Consider the following 27,819-nt stretch of genomic DNA (forward strand, 5'->3'; position numbering starts at 1 on the left):
CCTTCCTGGTCCTGTTACAGTGAGGCGACCCAAGACATAAACAAACTCCGCGGGCGAGCGCGCCCGAGCTGGGCACGTCCACGCGCTCTCGTCTCCGGAGCTCTTTTGGCTCATTTCCTTCCCCCCCCCCCCCCGACTGCGTGGTGCCGTCGCCGCGTGAGCTCCTTTACGCCCGCAACGTCCCGAACCGTTTTCTGGCCGCCGGCAGCTGCCCCTACGTAGCCGCCAGTGAGGCCGCAGCCGTCGCGCCCTCCACCCACCTGAGAGCAGCTCAGAAAGGCGGTGAGGCCCCTCATTTTCCCCCTCCCCCATCCCATATTGGCTGCCCCTTTTCTTCCCAGCCCTCGTGAACTAAAGAGAAAGGAATGCCCTAACGTGCCCCCTTCTCGCTCCCGGGGGGCGAGGGCGCGAAATGTTGGGGTTGACGAAGCGCGGGGGGAGAGAGAAGCGGGTGGTGAGCAAAACGCGCGCTCGCGCGCTGGGGTTCGGTGGCGTTGCGCTCCTGGCAGTGACCTGGAGCAAGGCGGCCCCGTTAGCTCGTGAGCTTGCTGCGTGGCCGCAGGTGCCGCGTCCTCGCCGTTCCTAGCTTTTAGCGGTGTTGCCGTTCAGTAAGGCGCAATGCTTCGGCCGTAATACACGAAACATTCCGTGGTAGACAAGTGGTGCGTTTGCTTTTCTTTAAAGATACAGGACAGAAACAACAACAAACTATTCTGGGGCTCAGGTAACAGCCTGGGAACCATGCCATCTGCCCTGAGAGCCTTGGTGGTCAAATAAGAAAAAGGCCGTAGGTGATCAATTTGCTGCCAGTATAGCTAGCAATCTTTGGTATCATATTAGCTTTCAGCATGATGATGACGATGTCAAGGGAAGAGTTAAGCATGTCTTCCTTTCCAGCAGGATGGATCGTGCATGTCCTCCTGTTAGTAAACAAACATCTGCACAGTTACCACTATCGGTGAATATGGTGGTGACTTTGTTAAAAAAAGCAAGGCTGACAAAAATGACAGTTATTTAGGCAGATAAAAATGGCTTTGGTTTTTCGGTGGTTTATTTGAGTAATAGAGTGAACTCCCATCACCTGGTGTTACAAAACAATTTAAAGATGCCTTTATGCCTTTAGTCAAAATATTACAAATGAGAACTGTAAACAGCATACTAGAAATGTGCTATAGAATGGGGTTGTTCTCATTATTTAACCATGCATATTGGTATGTTTACAGTCATATAAAATTTTTTAAATGTGCATTTTCATATGTTTACTCTTATGAAAATGTGTTTATTTAGTCCAACTAAAGTATTTTCCTGAAGATAAGTTTTAGCATCACAGAAGATGGAAGCAATTTTATTTCCTTTTTCCTTTCCTTTTTTTAAAGTAAGCATTGAGCGTCTTAAATACATGTCAGAAGCAAAAATGGAAGATCTTTCTGTCTCCTTAATGGAGATTCCAGTAAACAAAGAACTAATACCTCATTTTGAAAACATACTTACATGTGATATTTGTGCTGCAGGCTTTGGTCCTTAGTAGCCTGTTAAATTATAGCATTTGGGCCTTCATTTATCTGAAATGTGAAACACTTTCCCTTTATGGTATGGACTTGAAGAAGTATCTCATCCCAACTGTATCATGTGTCATTGTTGGGGAAGTGTCCAGGAGACATGAATGCTTGTTACTGAATTCTTCAAAAAGTAGGGAAGGTGTTTCATGCTCATCCACTTCTTCATGGAAAAGATCAATGAGGTTCTCTCTTTCAAACTTGGAGTTGCCATCACTCTTAGTGGTGCAGCAAAATCCACTGTAAATGTTCCACGTGAGACTCTTCCATAGCTGAACTTCCGTGAAATGATACAGGCTTTCTTTTCTTAAAATATGTTCTTTTGATTACCACAGAACTTCCACAGACTTATCATAATCTTTAAAAGCTCATGATGTATAAAATCGTAGTTAAATCTCACTGTGAAGACTGCATTCTTAGTGCATGTCAATGTTTCCAAAAGACCAATGAGATTCCCCTTTACAGTCCTCCCCTCCAAAAATGACAGCTCTTCTCTCAATTATTTTTATTGGTGATCTTTCCATCAGCTTAGAGCACAGTCCTGTGTTGCACCCTTGATGATCGCAAGCCCCCAAATCCAGTGCAGGGCAGGAAGAGTGGCAGAGGCAATCTTCACTGCCCTGTCCTCCTGGCCTACATTTTTCACTAGGCAGGCTTTTTTGCCCATCTAGCTGGGACACTTTGGAGGGCGAGGGAAGGAGGCTGGAGAGGCCTCAGGGTAACTTGCATCCTGGCCTCTCCAGTCTCCTTCCCTCCCTGCCCACTGAAATGCCCCCCTCTGCCCCCCTCCAAGGTTGAGTTCCCAACCTCGGAGAGCAGCCTGCATGGTTCTTGCCGCACCAGCTGTGAGGAGGAGAGGGGTCGGAGAATCTAAAATACCCTGTGGCCTCTCAGATGCAGTCTAGGGGCCATAGGATTGCTTCCTCCAAGAGTCTAATAACTACCAGAGAGGAAGAACTGTAGTGTTGCTAAGCCCTTATTTATGTATTTTCATCATCTTCCTGCAATGTATACCCCTCCTTTCTATGTGAAATACAACCACTCAAAGCTACTGCAAGAAGTGCAATAAAATCAACAAATAAAAATAGCTATTAAAGCTCCCCATTACTTACTTCTATTGTCTTATTAAAATTCCTATCTTATCTTCTGAGCAAGTTCCCCAGGGTAGTTTCCCAAAAACGGGGAACTATTTTTGCACTTTATGATTTGGGGAACATTTTCACTTGCCTCAAAATGTAATGCACCTAGAACTTTCTGGAATACAGTACTTCTTGGCTACACAACTGCCTAGACTGAAAATCTGTCAATGCCAATTGTGATATTTCTGAATCTGGGTTATTCTCCCTCCTATTTCCACATGCTCAAAACTGAAAAATAAGCCCAGGACAGCTTTGGACAGTTGTCCTCACTGACTCCCAAAGCTTCAGCCCTGTTACCTTGTGTCAGGGAGACAAACGCTAGGTTAACTGGTTTCCTTTAACTGATATAGGAGTAGTAACAGGAAAATAGATTTTTCTAATTCAGTAACATTAACAAATCAAGCTGACATGGGGAATTATAGAAATAATAAAACAACTAATACTTTATTATTTACAAGAAAGTTTATAAAGGTTATTATTTAATCATCTTATATGTATTTCTGACCTACCTACCCCTTCTAAACCCCTCACCCAAACCAATCTCACTAGATGTATATTAACTGGATCCCTAAACCCTATCTGACTGTTAAACTGTCCAGTCTCATTTAAAACCCTTAGAATTCCACTCACAAGCCCCTCTCACCCTTCCCTCACACACAGCAATATTCCATTAACTCTAGATTACCTGGAGAACATTCCACAACTCAAACACAAACATTTACATTACTATGCGTATGTTACGCTGATCCTCTATGGTACAAAGTAAGATTTAAAATGTGGCAGCTTTGTTCATGAGGTCTTTGGGTCAAATTATATAAACCTTCTGTAGCAGATCAAAACAGGTGAAGTTCTAATGTACCAGTGCTCTTATAGTAAAATAGAGGATGCTCTCTGCCCCAGCCTTACTTCCTTTTATGTTACTTTTGTTTTTCCAGGAAATACTTTGAATCAGAGGTCTGTTTCCAGACACCTCCAACGTTAAAATGGCCTCAGCAGTAATTAGTTCAGTTCCTACTACTGCATCTAGATTTGCTCTTTTACAAGTTGATAGTGGTAGTGGATCAGATTCAGAATCTGGAAAAGGAAGAAGTGGTCGGAGTGGTGGAAAGTCCCAAACGTCAGGCAGCAAGTCAACCACAAATGAAAAGAAAAAAGAAAAGAGGAGGAAAAAAAAGGAGCAGCAACAGAGTGAAGCAAATGAGGTGAAGTGTTAGTTATGTTTCAGTCATATGTTGTGCCGGATATTCATATATGTACAGGAGAAAAGCCAAAAAATGGTCAGAGATGCAATAAACAACTATACTTGAGATATGTTAAGGATTAGAGCAGGCATTGGAAGGGACATCCATTGTGTTTAGGACAAGGTGTAAATCTTGCTCTGAAAACTACTTGACTTGCATCAAAAGATTAGTATAGTGCTGGTGGCAAGTATGGTATGTAAATGAAAATGAGACACAGGCACTACTAACACAAAAGACAAGACATATGGAACTGACACCTCAGGCTTACTAACAAAAAAGACAAGGAAAAGGTGGAGGGGAAGATCAGTTTGACAATGTCAGAACAAAACAAGGGCACAATCCTATGCATGTTTAGACAGAGAGAAGGCCTACAACTGCCAGCATTCTCCAGCCAGCTATGCTGGCTGGGGAATGCTGGGAGCTATAGGCCTTTTCTCTGTCTAAACATGCATAGGATTGTGCCCTAAGTTGTAAATTGACATTTGTGTAGGTGGGGCCAGGCTGATCTTCCCTTGCTGGTATTTTTGTTTGTATAGAAGTGGTGCAACTACCCAGGGGCCCTTTTTCCTCTGACATGCGGGAGAACCCAGAATGTCCTTCCCCTCGCTTCTGCAATCACAGGGCAACTAACGTGTGTTTGTTGAATGGCTGAATATCTTTTGTAATTAGTATTGTTGACTCTTGCTTTTTATTCAATGGTATTTTTATGATGATTCATGGTTATAAACTTACAATGATTTTATATTGTGTATTTATATGTTGGAAGCCGCCTGAAGAAGGTTTGACCCCAGAAGTTGACATATACATTATTTAAATAATCAAATATTTTAGCTACTTTAGACCATAAATATTATATACTAGGTTTTTTTAATAAAACAAATCACCAGAATAATATAAGTCACTTTAAAGAGAACCTATACCATGGTTTCAGCATGTCACAGTGTTTTATATCTTATAAAATCCTTAATTTCTCTTCATTATTGTTTTTTATAGCTCAGAAATCTCGCTTTTAAAAAGATTCCTCAGAAAACTTCCCATGGAGCCTGTTTGTCTCAGCATGAGCAAGCATTAAATAATTCAGCACGGAAAGACTCTCAGGAAGAGAACTGGCAAGAGTGGAGACAAAGAGATGAACAGGTTCTTTATCCAATAGTTTTGTTTTGAATTATAAATCTTAAAATATGCATGCTTGCAGCTGCACCAGTTCTACATACATTATGATATGCAGCTATCTGTGCCTGGTTTGCACAACTTAACAGTGCAATCCTATATGTGTACTCAGAAATAAGTCCCATTGAGTTCATTGGGGCTTATTCCCATGTAAGTAGGTATAGGATTGCAGCCTAAGGCTTCAGACCTATGCATGCTTACCTGAAATATGCCCTGTTAAACATAATAGGACTTAATTTTGCATAATTTCAGTTGGGGTTCAGGCTGGATTTTGGCATGGAAACAGCCTTGGTCGCCCTGTATGATGACCTATGTCGGGAGAAAGATAAGGGGAGTTGATTCTCCTTGATCTCTCAGCAGCTTCCAATGCCATTGACCATGGTATCCTGGAACGGCTCTCTGAGTTGGGAGTGGGAGGCACTGTATTGCAGTGGGTTCGCTCCTACTTGGAGGGTTGGTTCCAGAAGGTGGTGCTTGGGGGAACATTGCTCAGCCCTGTGGATTCTCCAGTATAGGGTTCTGCAGTGGTCAGTCTTGTCCCCCATGATGTTCAACATCCACATGAAACTGTTCAGTGCGGTCATCAAGAGTTTTGGAGTACGCTGTCATCAATATGCTGATGACATGCAGCTCTATTTCTCCTTTTCATGTTCTTCAGGTGAGGCTGTGGATGTGCTGAAGCAGCACCTGGCTGTGACAGTGGACTAGATGAGGGCTAATAAACTGAAGCTCAATCCAGACAAGATTGAGATGCTGTTGGTGGGTGGTTCTCTGACCAGAGGGAGGGTGTTCAACCTGTTCTGGATGAGGCTGCACTCCCCCTGAAGGAGCAGGTCCATAGCTTCGGGGTACTCCTGGAACCATCTTTGTCACTTGAGGCTCAGGTGGCCTCAGTCACACAGAGTGCCTTCTACCAACTTCAGTTAGTGGCCCAGCTATGCCCATATCTGGACAGGGTAACGTGGCTTCAGTTGTCTATGCTCTGGTAACCTCCATGTTAGATTTCTGCAATGCACTCTGTGTGGGGCTGCTTTTGAAGATGGTTCAGAAGCTGCAGCTCATGCAAAGTGCACTGGCCAGATTGATAACTGGGACCGACTCTCGCCCAGTTGCGTTGGCTGCCTATATGCTTCTGTGATCAATTCAAGGTGCTAGTTTTAACCTATAAAGCCCTATACATCTTGGGACTGCAATACCTGATGGCATGCCTCTCCTGAAATGAACCTACCCATACTCTGTGTTCAGCATCCAAGGTCCTCCTCTGGTTCCTCCTCTGAGGGAAGCTCGTAAGGCGCCAACAAGGGAGAGAGCCTTCCTTCTCAGTGATAGCCCCCATCCGTGGAATGAGCTCCCCGATGAGGTCTGCCTGGCACCAACATTGTTATCTTTTTGGTGCCAAGATAAGACCTACCTCTTCCCAGGCATTTGGCAGCACGTGATGAGTTTTAATTTATTAATTGATTTATTAGATTTATTAGCCACCCATCTGGCCGATATCCAATTGGTCCTGGGTGTGTCTTTAGCTATGACTGACTGTTGGAAGGTGTTTTTAGTTATATGTTGTTTTTGCGTCTTGTCAGTGTGCTTTCATGTAAATGGCTTGTAAATTTTGTATATTGTATTTTAGTGTTTTAACTATATAAACTGCCCAGAGAGTTTTGGCTATGGGGTGGTATAGAAGGGTAATAAATAATAATAATTAAAAAAAAAACACCTAATAGGATTAGGCTATAACTGACATCAGTCCTGAGCATATTTACTCAGAAAGAAGTCCATTTAGTTCAGTGAGACTTACTCCCTAGTCATAGTGTTTAGGATTAGCTCTTAGGAATGAAAGACCAAAATGTGTACGGAGGAAGGAACAAAATCAACAAATACAAACAAATCTGGTTCGTGTCACAAAGGCCTTTTCAAGATATCTCCCCCTCTGGTCTCTATTGCTTTCAGTTTTTCTGGGTTTTTTCCTCCTTCTCTCCCCCGCCCCTTCTGCTTTATAGCTAGGAATACTAAGGCTGCATTCATACCCGCATACCTGGAAGTAAGCCTGATTGAACACAGTGAGACTTACTTCTGAATAGTCATGTATAGGATTGTACTGTAAAGAGGTTATGTACTTCTGAATGGAAGTGGGCATGGAGAGTGGCAGCATGGGTAAATTTGGAAAACAAGATTTAACTTAAGATGTGCATAGTGAAAACATTGTCACAACTTCTGAAAGTTAGACAAGATATGTGGCATGGCAGTGTACTTTATTTGTAAACATTTTATTGTTAAATCAATAAACAGTAACAAAGGTAATTTCAACCAAGAGCTAAGTCTAACAAGCAGAACTATCTCTCCCTAGCATCCCTATGCATGCTCCCCAGTTCTGTTCCAGAGGGTCCCTTTGTCCTCAGAAGCCGACTAAGGGAGCAGTCCTATCTAGATAGGCAGCCACTTCCGAACTTGGAGGCACTCGCCTATCCAAAGCAGGGCAGGAGAAGCATGGAGGGGATCGTTCCCTCCACGCTTCTCCTGCCCTGCTTTTTCGGGTAGACAGCTGATTGTGGCTGTGTAGCCACAGGAGGACAGAGCAGGGAAGGAGGCTGCTGTATGACACACTGGATCTGTCGTACAGGCATTTCTGCCCTCCCCACCCTGGAACACCCTCCGGGAACGCCCCTTTTTGGCCACTCCACACTCCTCTTGAGAGCGCAGAGCACGGGGCAAGTGGGGAGAGCTCGGTTTCTGGGAAACAGCATATCCTATGGCCATCTAGCCGCTGTCTAGCGGCCATAGGATTGCTCCCTGAGTTATTTATTTGTTATATTTATATTCTATCTTTCTTCCAAAGACCCCAAGGTGGTTACATGACTCTGCTCCTCCATTTTATCCTGACAACAACCCTGTGAGATAGGTTAGGCTGAGAGTCAGTGGCTGGCCCCAAATCACCGAGTGAGCTTCATGGCTGAATGGGGACAAGATTTGGGATCGGGGGGGATTCGATCTGCCAGCATTATCTATTCTGCTAGCAGAATGATATCATTGGATACAACACCTAGTTTGCCAAAAATAGAGAAGTGCTGTCTAATACTAAAGATACGTGTGTCGGCTGCTACTGAAACTCATATGTAATTACCTTATGATGTTCTGGCAATGGGCTTCAGGATCTTGGAAATGCTCACCTCGAAGGAGAGACAATCCCAAATCCTTCTCCAGTTCAGATTAAAATCAGAGCTGGAGCAGATTTCCCAACTAATCCCTCCTTTTAAGAACTGCTCCCAGGAACATTAGGGCTTGGGACAAAAGCCTACTTCCCAACAGGGGACCTATTACCTCAGGGCCGTGTTTCCACAACAATGGAAGGAGAAGCTAATGGAGGAGTACCGGATTTTTTAAAAGGGATCATCTTTGCTGCAAGCAGAGCTCCACGAACAGATTCTGTGGAGCAGTAAAAATCGTTTCACAGCACATACTTCTTCGTGGGGATAGGGGTTGGAGTGAACATCATCTGACTGGCAGGGGCTGCCCAACCAATAAGAGAGGCTCCCTTCTGCTTTCCCCTGAAAGTTCAGATGCACCTTCATTTCAGGAGCAAGCCTTATTGAGCACAATGGGAGTTACTTCTGACATACTACACACACAAGCTTGTGCTGAGAAAGGGTGGAGAGAGCACAGAGACTGAAACCAGCCCCCATTTTAACCTGCAGGATCTCATTGACCACAATGGGAGTTACTTCTGAGGAGACACTAATGGGTTTGTTGTGGGAAAGAGAGCAGTAAACACAAAGATAGAAACCAGCCCCCATTGTAACCCGCAGGATCTCTATAATGAAGGATTGAAGTTGCCTAAGGCAATAAACCAAACAAAGGAGAATTGGAGCCTCGAGATCGTGCTGTGCCATGTCAGTTGAGGGGGTTCTCTGTAATTTCTGTGGGCATTCAGAGGGCAAGCCTCATTCACCACAGTGGGAAGAAACACTCCTTGACTGGGGTTACGGTGAAAGGCACACCCCTAGGCAGGGCTAGCATACTAGCATACCGTAGCTAAATACAGGGGTTGGGGCATACAACAACTATACCCGGGAGAAGCTGACTTAAGGAAAACAATCAGAGTTTAAGCATTCTCAGGAAATCCAGTTTTTCCCTGATAAGCTCCTAGGTGGCTGCTGGATGGCCACGACGTCATCTGTCCCTAATGACCTTAACACGCAGCCAGCTTGGAGTAAATCGCTGGTGGAAACACCCCCCAGGAGTCCCCTGCAAGAGTGGGTTTGCCCCCAGTCCCTGTTTACCCAGAGTCAGCTCTTCAAAGTAGCCCCCTAGGCTGTACCTTGGACTTCCCTAAGTAGGGGGGTCATTTTCCCAAGCAACAGATTGGCTTGAAAACTGTCTTGAATTCTTCCGATTTTAGGGGTAAGAACTTGGATAATTTGAGCATGGAAGAGCTCATCCATCTCTAGTTCTAAAGCAGAATTTTGCTGCTGCTTATCTCTACACAATCTGACCATTGAACTGTATGTGTTATTGATGGCAAGAAAGGTTTTGTACACCAAATGTGCAGCATGAGCACAAGGTTGCTGGTACACAGATGTGTTTCACCAGAGCCTGGTTATTTTTAATCATCCCCTCCAACATTTTGTAGAAATCTTGATTACTTTTACTACCTCACTTTGCAGTACAGTGCAAGGAAGGTGGAAAATAATCTTGACTACACCTGTACCAAAGCACTTCTGAACTAAATAATCATCTGATGTGTATGTGTTTTAAGGGTATTAAGAGTGTGCGTTTAAATAATTTTCAGAGGGTTGCCGTGTTAGTGTGTTGCATCAAAAACAACATTTTTGCACCTTAAAGACTAATACATTTATTCTGGCATAAACTGGCATATAGTTCACAAAAGTTTATGCCAGAATAAATGTGTTAGTCTTTAAGGTGCCACAAGACTCTTTGTTGTGTTTAAACAAAAGCCCATCACAAGGTCTACTTTTCCATCTTGTTTCTTCAGTTGACTTCTGAAATGTTTGAAGCAGATCTTGAAAAGGCTTTACTTCTAAGCAAACTGGAATATGAAGAACACAGAAAGGTATTTCCTGCTTTCAGTATGGTTAAAACATAGTACATGTTCTTTCTAGTTCCTGGACCTGCTGTAGGATCAAACATTTTGTTAATCTAAGGGAAATGTTTAGTAGTTGCATGTTTTCTTAATATCTGCAATTTTTCAATGTAAGAAAGGAAGCTTCAGCTAACCATATTATATTTGAACATTTAAAATGTTTATAGCACTGTTGGCCGATCAGCAAGAAATGAAAACAAAGATTAGAGCTTTTCTTGGACTGTCATTAAAAAGGGGAAGATTGTGTATTTTCCATACTCGTACATCGGGAATTTAAATAATATAGCTGCTTATCCACAACTTTGATGGCTTGACACATTTTTGGGTGGGGGTGGATTTGTGATATGATCCCAAACTTTCAGGAAAAATAAAGTACTAATGTCTACCTTACAGTAAACATAAGAAGAATCGTCCAGTGACATTATAAACATAAATTACAGGTTTTAGGGTGCAATCCTATGGCTGCTAGTCAGCGGCTAGATGGCCATAGGATTGATGGGTTCCCGGGAACCAATCTTGGATCCTGCGCTCTGAGGTTGGTTCCCGGAGAACTGAAATCCACCCCCTCCCTCACCACCTTGAAGGCAATGTGGATCGGCTCTGCACTTGGAAGAGCAGTGCTGAGCAAGGGAAATGGGGCGTTCCTGGGGGTGGGGCGGGGAGTTCGGAAGTCCCGTCACGACACTTCCTATGTGTCATCTGGCTGCCCCTTCCTGCGCTCTGAGATCCCATGGCTAGCCAGCCAAAATCGGCTGTCTAGCCGCAAAAGCAGGGAGGAGATCCTGGATCTCCTGCACTGGGTAGGTAGTCACCCCCGGGCTCAGAGGCGACCATTGATCCGCATAGGATTGCTCCTTCCATGTATTAAATACCTGGCTTTTTAATCAGTTGAGTAAAGAAACTTGCATATTACAAGAACCTTAACATATTTTTAAAATTATTAAAGAAGATGTAATAATTTAGAAATATAATACATAAAGGCTACCGCTCCTTCTCAAGAGGAAAGGCTATCTTTAATATTTTTTATCTTTATCATAGTAAAATACCAAGGCCCTACAGTCTTAGTACAACTGATTAGAAAATGGAGCCTTTTTATGTCCTTTTATTCTTCTTCCTTGAGAAGGACCGCATCTAAAGCCACCCTATCAAGATGGTTCCAGGCCTGCATATACTTGGCATATGAAAGTTTCTCCTTGCCTGTTACTAGGGGAATCATGGCTCACTCCACATGCAGTGCAGCTGCCCTAGCAGCTCTAGACACAAACACCTGCATAGAGACATCTGCAGGGAGCCATTTTGTTTTCAGTGTCCACATTTGTGAGATGCTACAGGCTGGACACAGTTGCTTTTTCCGAGGTTTTCTTTGGCAGGCAATGTCACAGGAGATAGTACTAACCTAAGAATTATCCCTCAGTTAAGCAAATGGCCCTCCTAGGGGTGGAACCAGTTTTTGATATCCCATGCAAGGATACCTTCCTCCATTGAAGAAGAAAAGAATGATGGTCTTTTATAATAAGTATATTCTCTTTAGTGGATGGATGATATCCTACCTACCAGGCAGTTGTTACTTTGCTCAGGGTGAGTGAAGGTAGTTTATTAGGTTTGGCATTTCAGGGTGCCTTATCTCTTAAGTTTTTAATTTTTCTCTCTTTTTTTGAGCAGAGCTCCAGTTTTATGCTCGTGTTTTACCCTGGTCACACCTTGTTTTGGTTGATCCAGTGGTAGCACTGTTCCTGAACATTATCATTTTCTTCGCTGATCAAGGTCCTGTGATTGGGTGGGGCTTCTCTCCACTTGGGGATATACAAGGTAAAGGAATGGGAAGATTATCTATACAAGGATACCTTTAATCCATTGAAAAGAATAAACTTACCGCTATAAGACCAGCATTCTTTTCTACACCTCCAGTAGATGTACCATGGAATGATCCTTGCAATCACCATCACCTTTTTGTAGAGCAGAGGTAATTGTGCAGTTTTGTGCCAGGTACAGTCAAGTTAACAGCAGACCAAGAAAATGATGCCTGTTATAATGGTGAAAATAGTAATCCATTGGCAGGCACTAGTATGTAATGTTTTTTATATGGTTCAGTAAACAAATACTGGATGTGTGTTCACTAATTTAGAGAAGCCAGTTTTCATGAATATGGGTTCAGAATACTAAATGAGAGACTAAAACACTACACAGTAGCCTGGTTCACACATTACGGAATCTTTAAAGTTCTGGCCTACTGTAAATAAGCAAGTGTTGGTGCATCTGCTCGATTGCTTCTGCTTGGCTTCTCCTGCCAGCCGGAATGGCTAAACAAACTTGGTGCCCTCCAAATGTTTTAGACTGCAACTCTAGTCATTCCTGAACACTGGTATGCTGGCAGGGGCTGATGGGAGTTGTAGACCAAAACATCTACAAAACTTCTACAACCCAAGCACCAGGTTGTGGAAGGCTGGCTTAATATGATGTCTGAATCAAGAACTCTTGCTTGTTGCTCTTATAAACCAAGAATAAATCCTCACTTATGATTGGCTTGTTCGAAGAAGAACAAGACAGATTTCATAGTTCGGATGTCACACTAAACAAACCACAGAGAGAAAATAACTGACTTGTTTAGCCACTCCCACTGGCAGGAAAGGCCAAGCATGTATGTTTGTTCACAGAAAGCCAGAGTTCCAAAAAAAAGTCTGGCTTACCATGCCATCCAAACGTAGCTATCGTTTCAGAACTTCTTTTCTTTCTGGCAGTGTTTAATTATACAAAAATATATGTTCTAAGTGGTCTGTTCTTTAAAGCAGGCCAAACCTGCTTTAGGCATGCCCACAAGCTTCTTTTGCTCTTCTCTTTGAACACTAATAGGAGAGAAAAAGTTATTTAAAGGAAGTCAACCTTTAAATATCCTCCAAGGCATAAAGCTATAGCAAAGATACTGAAATGTACACTTTGTAGGTAAGAAGAGCTGCTTACTTTTGAGTAGACATGGAGAGGCTTGTGCTATTTGAAAGTGCGGCTGAGTGATTCCGTCCTGCTTGCTTTTGGGTAGACATGCAGAAGTCTTGTTCTGCTTTCTCCTGAGTAGGCTTAAAATGATAATCAAATTTGGCCCTACCCACAGATGGAATGTGGCCCCGGAGACTTTTCCTATTTTGCATTTTGTCCCTGGGGTTGAAAATGGTTCCTCACGTTTGCTTTAAAGTTAGACAGATGTTTTTGTTTCCTTTACAGGAATATGAAAATGTTGAAAATGCTTCACCTCCATCAAAGGCTGCACACAAGAAAGAAAAAAGAAAAAATCAGCAGGGAAAAGACAAACCTCTCACAGTGTCTTTAAAAGATTTTCAGTCTGATTCCAACATAGGTATGTGGTTTTTTGTTGTTGTCTTAACTTGGAGTAGTGGAGCCAGGGCTTCCAGTGACACAGCACCAGCACTTTTTTATTAGTGGGGATGCTGATGTCATCTGCCACCCCACCCCCCTCAGAATTCCCTGTTTCCTCTGATCTTAGTTGCAATCCTCACAATAGGTGAGGGAAAATAATTTTTCCTGGGAACAATATATTGTTCCTGTTGTAATGCAAAGTATTTGGTGGCTTGGTCTTGAATGTCTAATTAAGATTAGCTTTTACTGTTACTGTAAAACAATACCAGTAAAATTTAAAATGTTACTGTTTTAAATTGTACCATTGTACATCGCCCAGAGTGGCCGGATGACCGGCCAGGTGGGCGATGAATAAATAAATAAATAAATAAATAAATTACAATAGACCTCCTCCTGATAGAGATGAAAACTGCTTGAACTAGTTTGTTGATATAGATCAACGCTGTATCATGAATCTTTGGCTTTTCCTTGAGGATGTGACTATGGGGACTATCATGATGAGCACCTGCACTTCAAAATTTACCACTACACCATTCATTCAAATGCTTCTCTGAACTATTAGTCATAGGCTGGACACAGTTGCTTTTTCCGAGGTTTTCTTTGGCAGGCAATGCCACAGCAGATAGTACTAAAGTCACTAAATGTAAATATTGTCAGTTTGTGGAAACACAAACTTAAATGTGTGTTTAAATAAAGTGTGTGAATTAGAATAGAGGGAGCATAGAAAAATTGCTCTAGAACTCTGATAGGGACCATCTATTCATATCTGTTTTTCTGTTTTTGGCTGTTTCCCTATGAAAATCTTACCCTTATGGGAAGTGTTAGCAGATGGAAAATGTCTTAGAATATCGTTGGATCTACAGATTATGTGTGTATAGTCAAGTCTTCATGTCATTAATTTATTTTAAAATGTGTATATCCCACTTTTCCTTCACTAGGGAACTCAAAACAGCTAATAGCTTATATACACAGAAATGATCAAAACGTAATCAAATACTATAACACGAAAATCTGTTAGTTGGAGCAGACAACAGCAGTCAAGAAAATTCAGAACGTTAGTAATAAAACAAAAACCATTGGTTTAGCTTCCCTCAAAGGGCTCTTGCATCTTGCACTGGAAAGCGTGGAGTGCATTTACAGCACAATTCTATACATGTCTGCTTAGAAGTCAGTCCAGTTGAGCTCAGTGGGACTTACTGCCAGGTAAATTTGCATAAGATTGCTGCCTTAGAGTATTTAAGTTGCTGAAATAAATGATAAACTCTTGTTTTGATATCTATCTACTTGGTGTAAGTGTGAGCAGGTTTTATAACTAGGCTCATGTATGAGCCAAAAGCACTTCTACATGTGGGTTGTTGTTTGCTGATTCTCCCCTATATGGCTGCATCTACTGTGATTCATATGTTGTTGCTCTGGAGTGTCCCTGACCTCAGGAGTGTCCTTTTAGGAGATGCTCAGCAGTAGTGGGAAGGAGAGAGCAGAAATTACATATAATTACAATCTTTGATTAATATACTTTAAAAACTCTTTTTAACTAGAAACTTTAACTTCTGAAATATACTGGATGCTGCTTCTATTATTATGAATAGATTTATATTCTGCCTTTTGACCAAGGTACACAAGGCATTTTGCAAAGATAACTGCATAATAAAAGCAAAATTAAAAGCATCCTAAAACGACAACAATTTAAAACAGCACCAGAATATACGGAACCCTGCTTTGGCTATTGGGCGATATAGAAATGTAATAAAAATAAATTAAAAAGAAGAAATGAATATTTGCTGCTAGTCTAAACACAGGCTGTTGTGGGCCAGACATGTTTCTCTTGGGTGGCTGTTCTAATTCCTGGGTGTTGCAACTCAAAAAACCTTCTAGGTACCTACCTGCCTTTTATCAGCAGTAGGACTCAAAGGAAAGCCTCTGAAATGAAGTGAAGATTCTGGGCAGGCGTACATGAGGAGAAGTAGTTTCTGAGAAATTCTGGACCCAAACTGTATAGGGGCTTAAAGGTCAAAGCCACTACCTCGAAATTGAGCCTGGAAGCATATTGGTAACCTGCAATACTTATGGAGGATTGGTGTAATACATTGTGAACAAGCAGTGTACACCAGAACCATTGAAACTGCGTTCTGGACTACTTGCAGCTTCTGGACAGTCTTCAAAGACAGCCTCACATAAAGTGCATTGCAGCTGTCTAACCTGGAAATGACAAAAGCAAAAGCGTGAATGACGGAGGTCACGTCATTTTAGCATTCCATATGCCAACAGCCACAGAACAGAGCTGTAGTCCCTCAGCACCACCTTTTGGAGTCTATCATCCAAGTAGGACCAGAGTCATTTCAGATCCATAACCTCCAGTCCCAAGCAGCCAGACAGCCCAGAAGGCTATCATGGTTGATGGTACTGAAAGCCGCTTAGTGGTTCAGAAACATCAACAGAGCTTGACTCCCCTATCTGTCCCCCAGTGGAGGTTATGTACCAGGACAATCGAGGCAGTTTCTGTTCTAAATCCAGACCAAAATTAGGTTAGAAAACGTCTAAATCAGTTTCGTTCAGCTTAGGGGATCTTCTGTAATAATACAAGAGGATGTGTGCCTGTCAGTGCCATAGCTCTAAGACCATGAATCTTGGCATGCATATTTAAGGGAACTTTAGGGATGTGTACCTTGGGGATATTTTGTTTTTAAAAGGCATTAATTTTAATTAATTTAAATGTATCCATGTGGTTGAAACCTGCAGTAACATCTTCAGCCACTAGGGGCAGACTTTGCTAACCAGCACATAGCTTTGCCGTCATAGGAACATAGGAAGCTGCGTTATACTGAGTCAGACCATTGGTCCATCTAGCCCAGTATTGTTGGCACTGACAGGCAGCAGTTTTCCAGGGTTTCACGCAGGGGTTTTTCCAGCTCTACCTGGAGATGCCATGGATTTGAATTTGGGACCTTCTGCATGCAAAGCATGTGCCTCTGCCATTGAGCTATGGCTCCTCCCTCCATACAGTTTGAAGCCAGTGGAGATTCATAGGCCTAGAGACTGTGTTATAGGTCAGTTCTGACAGCTGTGTAACTTTGCTTAAAGGCTTTGCTGTATCGACTTAAAGGCTGTTCTAACCCATGTGATGCTGGGTCTGTGCGCCACTGTTTTATAATTTAGAACATATAGCACTGAAATACTGGAATTATCACTTGTATGTTTTTGTGCACAAATTAAGCATTTATATTTAATCTGTAACCATATTGTTCATGTTGTTTCAGATCACCTTCCCAAAAAGCAGGAGGTAAGTACCTGATTAAGCAGTAAACATGAGGGAATTCTTTAGGTTAGATGGCACAGGTAGTTATTCTCACTGCTGCTAGGTTGCTGCTGTTCTATCTCATTAAATTTATGCATCACATTCCACCACAAAAAGCAGCCTTGAAGTGACTTACATACACAGAAATTTAGAAATCCATAATTAATATAATAGGTTGCTTGCCTTTCATTTCACAATGGTAACTTAAATTGCTGTTGAGAAAATAAAAGTTTTTGAGGTATGTGAGGCATGTATGGCGAGCTTGGAGACAGGAAACCCCGCTGCCACCCCTGCAAAAGCGAGCTCATAGGGTGTGAAAGGGGGTGTCCCCAGGGGTGGGGAGGGGAGAGGACTGGGGATGTGGAGCTACAAGTATTCCTAGCTATCCCCAGCCTCTTTCCCTCTCCCTCCGTGAAGTCTCCATCAGATGGGTGAAATTGCTTGTCTAGCTAAAATGCTGAGCAGGAGGTGCAATGTGCCTCCTGCTCTGCGTTGGATACTCACAAGCCTCAGAGTTCGGAGACTTACGAGTAGCCAGGGCGCATCCCATAGGATTGCGCCCTTAGAGAGGAATGAATCTCAATTGCGGAATGTCCAAGATGTTAGAACCATATTGGAAACAATTGATTTGTGCTGTTATATTAAAGCAACATAAGTTGTTTTGTTCTGATTTTTTATGAATTAACTTTCCATGAATAATTATTATGGCTGCACCAAATTATCTGCTGGAAAAATCTTCATGGAGAATAGTTTGCTCTTGAACGGTCCAAAATGGTCACCCGCAATCCCAGTTAGCTCTCTTTCTTTGGTCTTTCTCTTGTACCTGTTAATAGCCTGATAGTTTGTGTGTTTGTTTGTTTAGCCACCATTTCTTTTTCCTTTCTTTTGGGACTTCTTTCTGAATAACTACATGATCCAAGCTAATCAGGGCCCATACAGGGAACATAATGGTGTCACAGCACTACATAGCCAATCAAAGTTTGCTATGTGATGACATCACTGAGGGCACTAAGCCTTTGTAGTGTCCTCACTCTGAATGGGTGTAGGCACATTGCTGAGGCAACACTTTCTGGCCTTGCTTTGCTGAGACGGCAGGCAATGAAAGCCTTGTAGCAAGACAGAGAGTGTCACCTGGCTGCCTCTGGAACACATAGATGGATTCCCTGTCTTGCTGCATTGTGAAGCCAGAGTATGAAACCATTAATTATGTCTAATCATTATGAAAGTAGGGGGCTGGCTTGGACATAACACTTAGTACACTGTCACATCCCCCAGGCTAACTCATTCTCACCCTCCTTCAGTGCAGCCATAAAGAATTCAGAAGGTTTTGCTTCTGTTTTCAATTACTTGCAGTTTAATGTGTTGTCCAGATCCAACAAACAGTGTTTAATCTTAACTATGGTTTGTGTCAAACAAGCCAACTTCAAGCCATCAGTTATGAAACTGATTTGTTTCAACAAATCTTAGTTAAGATTAATCACAGTTCAGAATTTAGACAACACAATAAACTGGTTAATCAAAAATGGATGTTGACGCTTCTAACCTCCTCACAGCCTTCTGTTGGGGGAACGGGGCAGGGGGGAATGCACGTCTGAGTCTTGTTATGACTTGTTCTCATAACACTAAACTGTGGTTTAACATGATGTTCAAGTACAAACAACAACGTTCTGATCTATATATTTATCATGGCAAGTTGTGGGGATGGTGGGACATATTCTATTAAACCTGTTTGTAGATTTGTTCAAGGGATTGAAACTTCCCAATATGAAGAAATATCTCTGCTTTGGATTTCACAGTTCTTAGAACAATTATTTAGCTTTTGAGTTGCTTTTACTGGAGATTAGTAATAGTTTCTTAACAGGAGTTGAGCTCCTCACATACTCTGTTACGTGATGATGAATTCTTCAATAGACTGGAAGATGATGTGCATAAAATAATTATTAGAGAAAAAAGAAGAGAACATATCACAGACAATGGAATGGATAACAGTACATCTCACGACCACACACAGGTATGTTTAGCAGAAGTTCTTAAATGCATATTTTATTTGATTAACTTGAAGAATGCTAATGAATTAGAGGAGACAAAATTCGGTAGCAACAACAATAAAAACGCAACTACATTTCTTAATCTGAGAAGTATCTTGCAAGGGAACTATATGACTTTTAAGTATTGTGCTTGGATTTGCTCATTTTTCTTTTTGCCTCATCCCTTTTTCTTTTGTGTTGTGTCTGTGCACAGGGACTGCCTTGTTTATATTGATTTTATGCAAGCCACTCTGGGAACCTTTTAAGCTCAAGAGCAGATAAAAATTCTTTAAATAATAAGGCAACGTAATAGCTAGTTTGTTATTTCACCAAAGTAAAACAGGTCACAGAGAGAAGTAGCTTACAATGCTATGTGATCTGCGGAGTTTTTTGGCACCTTTCTGTTTGATCTTAAACTCTATGGCCGGCTTGCCTGTGTGCACGGTGGTTTCTGTGTCCCTGTTCCCCTACCCCAACCATGACAACACATTACTTTTTGAAGCTGCTCTGAGTTTGAGGAACAGCTTACTACAAATCCCACTGGGTCAGGATCTAAATTTCTGTGTCTTGGAATAATTATTTACCAACTGTAACAGCTTGATGAGGATTCTTTCTTGAGTGAGGAAAGATCTGAACTAATAATTGATGATATGCTCCAGTTTCCACAGAATGGTTTGTTTAGGGTGTTACCTGAACCAGGGATCCTGGCTTGTTGCTCCCTTTCTAAGCCAGGATCGCAAACCATGGTTTATTCATGCCAGAATCCCCAGTTAAGATGCTAAAAAACACACAGTCCTGGTTTCTTTAGCAGTTGCACTAGTGGGGAGGCAAAAGTGAGAGTGAACAGGTTGCATGGTGGTACACGCAGCTCATTCACAATAAGCCAGGATACTCCAGAATCATTCAGTGTGAACATGGACAATATGTCATAACGCATTCCTGTTTGGTTTCTGAAGTACAAAAAGTTTAGATGGCCAGCAGTTTTAAGTTTCCCTGTGTACATTTTTTACATTTGAAAAGATGTTGAGCTATTAACGGTTCACATTTCTTAATTATTCAACTCTGTGTGAGACAAACGTTCTTAATTTACACTGTTTTTTTATCTGAAGGATTTTTCCCTAAAAGATGGAAGAACAGAGAGACTAAAGCTGGAACTTGAAAAGAAAGATGCAGAAATCCAGCAGTTAAAGAGTGTAATTACTCAGTGGGAGGTATGTAATTGGTTTCCTTGGGTAGTACATAAATTATTAATTCAACTAAAACTGAAGTTGAAGAGATGCTTTGTGTTAGATTTTTCAAAACAGCTTTCCAAAGTTATTCCATTAATAATTATTATATTTTGTCTATATTGATAAGAGAGATTGGAACCTAGCAATAAGTTCACTAAGGTCATTCTAAATATTTTTACTTTCTTAAGGGTGCAGTCCTGTGGGTCTTTTGCTTGTGAGATGGAAACCTCTGAGTTAAGAGGCTTCCAAAAATCCTATGCCCTGTTGCTGGCAGGGTGGGAGGAAGACAGAGCCAATTTTGCCTCCCTTTCCTCCTCCCCAAACCCCACCCCACCCCCAACTAGATGGGCCTCTGAGCTCGCTTCCCAGTGGGGATGGGCAACAGAGAGGCCATAGGATTCTGCAGAACCTGGCCTCCTTCCTCCCTTCCCTGTCCACCAAATGTCCCCTTTTTGACCTCTACAAGGTTGTCCGAGGCCACAGCTGCAACTTCGGAAAGCAGCTGGCACAGTTCTTTTTGTGATGTTTGTGAGGGAGGAGGAATTCAATGTTGGATTCCTCCTCCCAACATCGAAGGAGTGTGTACAGCCTCAGGAGGGGGAATCCAAAATATCCTATGGTCCCTGGAAAGTTCTGCCAGGAACCATAGGATGCTCTCTGTGTTGCTGTTTTGAGAATTCTTACCTCTGAAGGCATTATCTACCTGACAATCCTCTACCTCTTCACCTCCAAAAGTCAAAATAATATATTGTCTTGTGTAGGTGGAAAAGAACTTTTTTATACCGTTTTCTCACAAACGTTTCGCTACTAATTCGTGGTGTAAAGTTAAAATGCTACTTGTTTGACAAATTGCAGCATAAAGCGTTCATTAGATAGAAGTGATTCTGCCTCACAAGGATGTAGTGACATATTGCACTGCAATCCACATTTATATAAAATCCACAAGTTGCCTAGCCAAACAGTATTCTAGTACAGAGGAAGAAATTAAGCCACGGATTTAGTGGTGCTGTTTGCATGCCATGACAGCCCATGTTGAGGCTCCAGCATGTGCAGCCACTATTTTGAATATGCAACCCCTGCTTGGGAGATCTCTTGTCATGCAAATCCGGTGAGTGTGGCTTATGCAAGGGTTAAACAACCCTTGCATAACCCAGTCTGTTTTAACCATAGTTGTTTAATCCTTGTATAACTCACACTCACCAGGTTTGCGTATATGGGTTGGATATGGAACATGGTGCCTGTGGGTGCCACAGCTCATTGTGGGTTAAATAACCCACCACAAACTTCAGCATTTTGTCCAAACCCGGTCAGTATCGGTTTAAATTTCTTAATATATTTTGTTTCATTTATAAATATATTCTGTGTGCGTCACATACTTCATCTTTTGCATTGTGACTAGAGAACTGAAAGAATGTGAATTGATTTTTTGAGGCAACAACAGACCTTGTAAAACAGGAGTGGGCAACTACAAGTGGTCCAGGGTTTTTTTTCGTTACCCCGGACCCCTCCCCCCATGTATGTGCACAGGCTGTACTCTGCAGGATGCATGGAGTCCATGAGACACCCCCATAAACTTTTTTTAAAGAGAAAAAATCACTAGTTTGTTGCTAAATATTGCTCTGAATCACTAAAGAGCGCAACAAGAGTTAAAAATAGATTGTTTTCTAGCAAAATATAACCTTTTGAGTGTTTTGTAGCAGCTACACAGCACCAAAAGTGGCAAATTTAGCTTCCAAACAAGCTAAATTTGGCCCTTTTGGTGCTTCATAGCCACTAATGACCATTTTCTTGTAAAAAACCAAAACCTTGTTTTTAAAATTCGGGGAGTGGCAGGGCTGCATGTGGTCTGGGGGTTGTATGCGGCCTGAGGGCTGCATGTTTCCTGTCTCTGTTGTAAAACAAAGCAGTGTTGTGAACTTCAGACTCAAAAATACATTTGTGTGTGTCTTCTTTCTGCCATCTCCATCACCAATTCTAATAGCTCACCCTTCACATCCACTTTTTTTTCGCAACTGGGATTTAAGGTATCTTTAGGATGCCAGTATTATATTATATTTTACTTTTATCCCATAGATTAGTGAGTGTACTTATTTTAGCCTGCAATCCTAAACACACTTACTAGGAAGTAAGCGCCACAGAACACAGTGGGACTTACTTCTGGTAGACATGAATAGGACTGTGCTGCACAACTAATACTCTAATGTTGAAACAAAATTGGTCAAATACATCATTGTATTAATTGGATTTTAAAAAATATTTAGGCAAAGTATAAGGAAGTAAAAGCACGAAATGCACAGCTGTTGAAAATGCTACAAGAAGGTGAAAGTAAGTACTGCTTTGTGTGTGTTTTTTAAAGTATTAAGATTCTTAAAAAAAAACCTGTTACATTCATTAAATCTATCTACAAATAGTTTGGGAAATATTAAGACAAATAGGTTTGTTCTGCTTTTACTCTACATCAGGCTTATCTATACAAACTGTGACCCATCAAGCTGAATGCAGCCCACCAGACATGTATTGTGGCCTGCCAGGGCTTGACAAATCCCCCACCCTGTTTTTAAGGTATTGAGAATAGTTAGTCTAATCTTTCCTTTGTTTTAACATTTTAGTGAAAGATAAAGCCGAAATACTACTTCAGGTTGATGAATCTCAGAGTATTAAGAACGAGCTGACTTTACAGGTAAAGGTTTCTGTAACTTTAAAAAATGGTTTGGGACCAAAAAGTCAGAACAAACATGTTGGAAGAACTACAAATTAATTTCTTTTAAAGAAACCGGGATTTCCCATTGCCTCCTTCCTCTGCAGCCACTTAAAAGTAACTCTTTTGGGGGCCTACCTGCCAGAAAGAATTGGAGCGATTGTAAAGCAATGCCTTTGAATTCCAAGCAAGCAAATATACCAGAGGTCTCCAAGCTATTTATTTATTTATTTAGAATATTTTTGGATTGCCCCTCCACTCAGTGAGCGCTCAAGGTGATGTAGAAGAGGCTGGTTGTCACATTTGCCATTTTAAAAGTGTAGTGGTGCTCTCACAAAATGGCTGCCATTTTGCCATAGCCAGTCACACAAAAAAGAAAGCAAACTAGTGAGGCAACAAGAAACGTAATTTCCCAAGGAATCCAAATTCAAGGCAAAGAGGGGCTCTCAGCTTCAAAACAAGATCATTCTTTTGAACCTGGTTTTCTGCTCCAGTATCCACTTCATGGAAGGCCAACTGATGAGGCTCAGAAGTAGGTAAATTTACCAAAAAAACTGAGAACACGGCAGAGGTGGAGTGTGTGCCTCAAATGCCAAATCATATATTTGCCTCCACAAAGCACAACAAAATACCAATTTCACAGAAGGCAAACTAGTGATGCTCAGAGAAACTCGCACACATGCTCATTCTCTGTCTCTCTCTTTCTCACACATGCACGCACACACCCCCTCTCACCACACCATGGAAGGCCAGGCAGCGCATGCACTCTCACACACACAGGGCAGGCAAAACTCCCCACCCCGCTCCCACCTGCCAGGATGCTCCCTGCCAACCTCCAGCTTGTTTTCTTTTTTCCTGCAATGAAGGAGAATATCATTGGATGGTTTGCTCCTCCCATGCACTTGGATATGCAGGAATATGCAAATTAGACTTGAAGTGCACTCCCTAAGGGAGGAGCAACCTACATCCATTTTTCTTTCCTTGCTGCACTAGAAAACAATGTGCTGGGCTTCAGCTTCCCATGATGTTATTTTCTAAGAATGTCCCTGGGGCCCATAAGAGACCTAGAGACATTCCTGGAAATCAAGATGGTGCTGGAAACTGGTGCTTCGCTTTGCAGCCTCCCAGCCTCCGAAGTTAAAACCTTTTCATTAAAAAAGTTTAAAAAAAAATCAGGAGGGCAGGTTGCCTGGTGAGTGCCAAGGGAGATGTCCACAGACACCACATTGGGGACACCAGAAGCATACTATGGCCAGGTGGTACTGAAAGCTGCTAAGAGGTTCCTCAGAGCAAAGAGGACATGCTCCCATTGTCCATTTCTTGGTGAAAGCCAGAGCAAGCAAGGCCAGTTCCGGATGCATTACTGGGCTTGAAATTAGGTTGAAAGGGATCCAGATATCAATACTATCCAGAAATATTTGGGAGTTGGGCTGCCACCATATGCCTGAACACCTTGTCCAAAAAGATACATTCCAGACTGGATGATGATTGATGATGAATATTTCCATAGCTAAACTCTCAAACTCTTTCACTATTAGGTGTTTTATATTTCTTGCAGTTAAGGAAGTGTTTAGGATTATTGTTATACATATGTGTAAGGGTTAGTATAAAATCTATATCAAATTATCAAAAAAATATTTAGGAAAGAACAGATGGTTCTCTTCAGAAGCACAAATGTTTATTCATTTTTCTGCAGGACCCAGTTCTTTTCCAGTACTTCAGTTTTCCGAGAACAGCATTTGCGATATACAGCAATCGAATCCTTTTAGAAGGAAACCTAGCTAAAATTTACTTTTTCTCTTTGTAGCAGTTACCTCATATGTTTCAAATAATTGTCAAAATGTTATGATAATCTGTACTATGTGTGACAGCATCATCACATCACTTTCATGAACACTTATCTCATCAACCAGGGTTTTTGAGACTAATCTAATATGCAAAATGACACATGTAGATTATATTTTACATGAATGCTTTAATATGACATGTGACTTCATTCTCTTTAAAATGTCACTTCTGTTAAAGATTTAAAACCTCTGTAAGAGTGAAGTAACTGTTTAGCTTTTTTTTTTTAGGTTACCAGTCTTCATGCTGCATTGGAACAAGAAAGATCTAAAGTGAAATTACTACAAGCAGAGTTAACAAAATATCAGGTAATGAAAGATTATTCAGTAAAGTATTGCCTTCAGTCCTTCGATAAGTGAATGGAAAAAGATTAACAGAAGGAAACATTCCCCTCCCACCTCCCCTGAAAAACCCCTCTGGAAGGTTGGGCTCTTATCCCAAACAACATGGGTTGGGGTATGGGAGTTGCTGGGGGGAGTGGGAATCTCCCAAAATTAGGCAGAGAGGAAGGGACTCTGCTCACTCAGGAACCTTTGTGTTTCAGCCAGGCGAGAAACAGACTGGAGTTACAGCTGGTCTTTATGTTTTCAGAAGTGGGGGTCTGCCATTGCATCTTTTTCCCAGAATGCTATATGTTATCTGATACCTACAACACCTCCCAGTAGCTCATTCAGTCTGCAATCACCATCTTGAAATGGAGTTTATACTGTAGACTTCATGGCCATAAGATCTGGCCCAATTTTTTTATTTCCTCCACCCCTTGCCTCTTAAACCACCTAGCCTGATGAAGAGTTGTGGAGAATGTGAAAGCTTTCACAATCTTTTGTGGTATTTTGGTTGGTCCTAACAAAGCTGTTGCCTAACTGTAGATTTTGGATTCTTTTACTCATCGACCAAAATGGCTTTCTTTTCTTTTTTTTATTTGGGGGCGGGGGGGCGGGGGGTTGGGGGGGGGTTCCGTGTTTGTTCTGAAGATGTGCTTTTAAGCAGACTTTACAAATATTTCCTCTAGATGAAGTGTGAGAATATTGTTCAGCACTTACTTGGATGACTTCTGGCTTTGCATCTCAAAGTTATATAGATTTTTTTTAATGATTTTTAATTTTTCTGTGAGTTTTATGTATTTTTCTATATTTATCTCCTTTTCTGGCTGCCTTTCCAATCATACATCAGTCTGTCTTGCCATATATGATCTGCACAATTCTTGAGCATCACTATATCTGTTGGTTACCTGTTGTACAGTTGCCCATCAAATCATTTTTAAATGTTTCACTCCCATAGCACAATCCTAAACATTTATGCAGAAGTAAGACCCACTGTGTCCAATAAGGTTTAATCTGAAGTAAGTGCGCAAAAGAGTGCAGCCATAAACTGTTATGCAACACATTTTTCTTGTCCTTGTGTACAAAAATATCTGTTCCTGTGTCTGTTTATATATATATATAGCGCTCCAATAAAAAAAGGGGTGGTTGTATCTAGCTATCGTTCATTTGCTGAAACCATCAGTGAAATGGAGTGTGGCAATTTTTGGCAATTCCCTCTTCCCCCAAATTTGCTCTGGAGGTTCCCCCAACCTTCCAGAGCAGATTTGGGGGAGACAGACAGGAGGGGGAATAACCAAAAAATGTCCCTTTCCTGTTCCTTTGGTGGAGGAATAGAAGTTGGATACCACCCAATGACTTGAAAGTAATGTAGGTTGTTCCCCAGTATCATGCTCAGGGTTCTACAAGTTCATTCACTTGCTTACCAGTTGTAGCTCCTCTCCCATCTGATGTCCCTGTGCTGCCCTCAAAAAACTGCTTGCAGGAGATAGATCACCAGGGATAATTTCAAGCAGGGCGAGGACAGGTGGTTCCTTTCCTCTTCCCTTCTCGCAAAAGTCCACCTTGCTTTGGTTTGTACAAAGTCCCTGTGGAAAGGGAGAGAAATCACCAATTCTTTCAAGAAGGAGTGGTTTCTATCCCTTTGAGGTGAGTTTTTGTGGATGATAGTAATATAGAGGTGCTTTCTGCACAAGTCCTGCTTATGGGAAAAACTGTGGTAACTTTTCTCTGTTCATACTTAAATTTATCATAACTCAGGTTTGTTTGTTTGTTTTCCTTTCACTTCTCTTTTACAGGGTGGAAGAAAAGGGAAAAGAAATTCAGAGTCTGACCAGTGCAGGTGATCACACTTGTACCAAATTCAAAGGAAAAAAAAAAAAGAACCTTGATATTCAGGGGTTTTGCAGAAATGTATATTTGTATTACTGCTTAACTATGCAGTTTTGGGGGGATGGGAGTAAAGTTTAATTGACTAACAATTTGAATATTCAATCTACTGCACTTCTAGTGTAAAGAAGAGAAGCTGGAAACTAATATTACAGTGACACTCAAACTTTGTTGCTAATACTACATCTAGTTTTTCAACAGTCAATAAAACTTTTTGTCATTTTTATGACTCTGGTGTGTGTAATTTCCATAAGGTAAAAAAACAATCAGTTGCGTCTATTAATGGTTGGCCCATACTATGCTTTTATGACTATTTTCATTCTTTTTTGTAGCCCCTGCTTTTTCACATGTCCACCAAATGACTTGTCTAGGCTAGTATTGAAGAAGACCTAAGCAAGAGAGGGAAAGTGATAATATGAGGGTTGTTGTTGTTGTTCAGTCGTGTCCGACTCTTCGTGACCCCATAGACCATTGCACGCCAGGCCTTCCTGTCCTGCGCTCTCTCCCGGAGCGTGCGCAAGTTCATATTCATTGCATCAATGATGCTATCTAGCCATCTCATACTCTGCCGTCCCCTTCTCCTTTTGCCTTCAGTCTTCCCCAGCATCAGGGTCTTTTCCAGAGAGTTTTCTCTTCGCATTAGGTGGCCAAAATATTGGAGCTCCAGCTTCAGTATCTGTCCTTCCAATGAGCACTCAGGGTTGATTTCCTTTAGGATGGACTGATTTGACCTCCTTGCAGTCCAGGGGACTCGTAAGAGTCTTCTCCAGCACCACAGTTCGAAAGCATCAATTCTTCGGCACTCAGCCTTCCTTATAGTCCAGCTCTCGCAACCATACATTACTACTGGGAAAACCGTAGCTTTGATTAGATGGACCTTTGTCAGCAAGGTGATGTCTCTGCTTCTTACTATGCTGTCTAGGTTTGCCATAGCTTTCCTCCCAA

The 27,819-nt window shown here is 41.7% G+C and overlaps 1 protein-coding gene across 2 annotated transcripts; it reads left to right on the forward strand.

Moving 5' to 3' along the window:
- The first annotated feature begins 16 nt into the window (after positions 1-16).
- GKAP1 (G kinase anchoring protein 1) lies at positions 17-26,890 on the forward strand. Of its 2 annotated transcripts, XM_084834225.1 has the most exons (12): positions 17-282; positions 3,631-3,897; positions 4,930-5,073; positions 10,094-10,171; positions 13,418-13,550; positions 16,828-16,850; positions 18,727-18,876; positions 20,002-20,103; positions 22,383-22,446; positions 22,731-22,801; positions 24,895-24,972; positions 26,784-26,890. In XM_084834225.1, exons 2-12 carry the CDS (start codon positions 3,679-3,681, stop codon positions 26,829-26,831), a joined length of 1,110 nt encoding a protein of 369 aa, XP_084690351.1. In that variant the 5' UTR covers positions 17-282; positions 3,631-3,678; the 3' UTR covers positions 26,832-26,890. The 2 variants fall into 2 exon arrangements, with proteins under 2 accessions (XP_084690351.1, XP_084690350.1); XM_084834224.1 differs by lacking the exon at positions 26,784-26,890 and having other exon boundaries at positions 24,895-25,119.
- Positions 26,891-27,819: the final 929 nt, after the last annotated feature.

This window comes from Heloderma suspectum, chromosome 2, assembly GCF_057233095.1.
Source record: "Heloderma suspectum isolate Gila_16-S chromosome 2, 16-S_ref, whole genome shotgun sequence".
Taxonomy (NCBI): Eukaryota; Metazoa; Chordata; class Lepidosauria; order Squamata; family Helodermatidae; genus Heloderma; species Heloderma suspectum.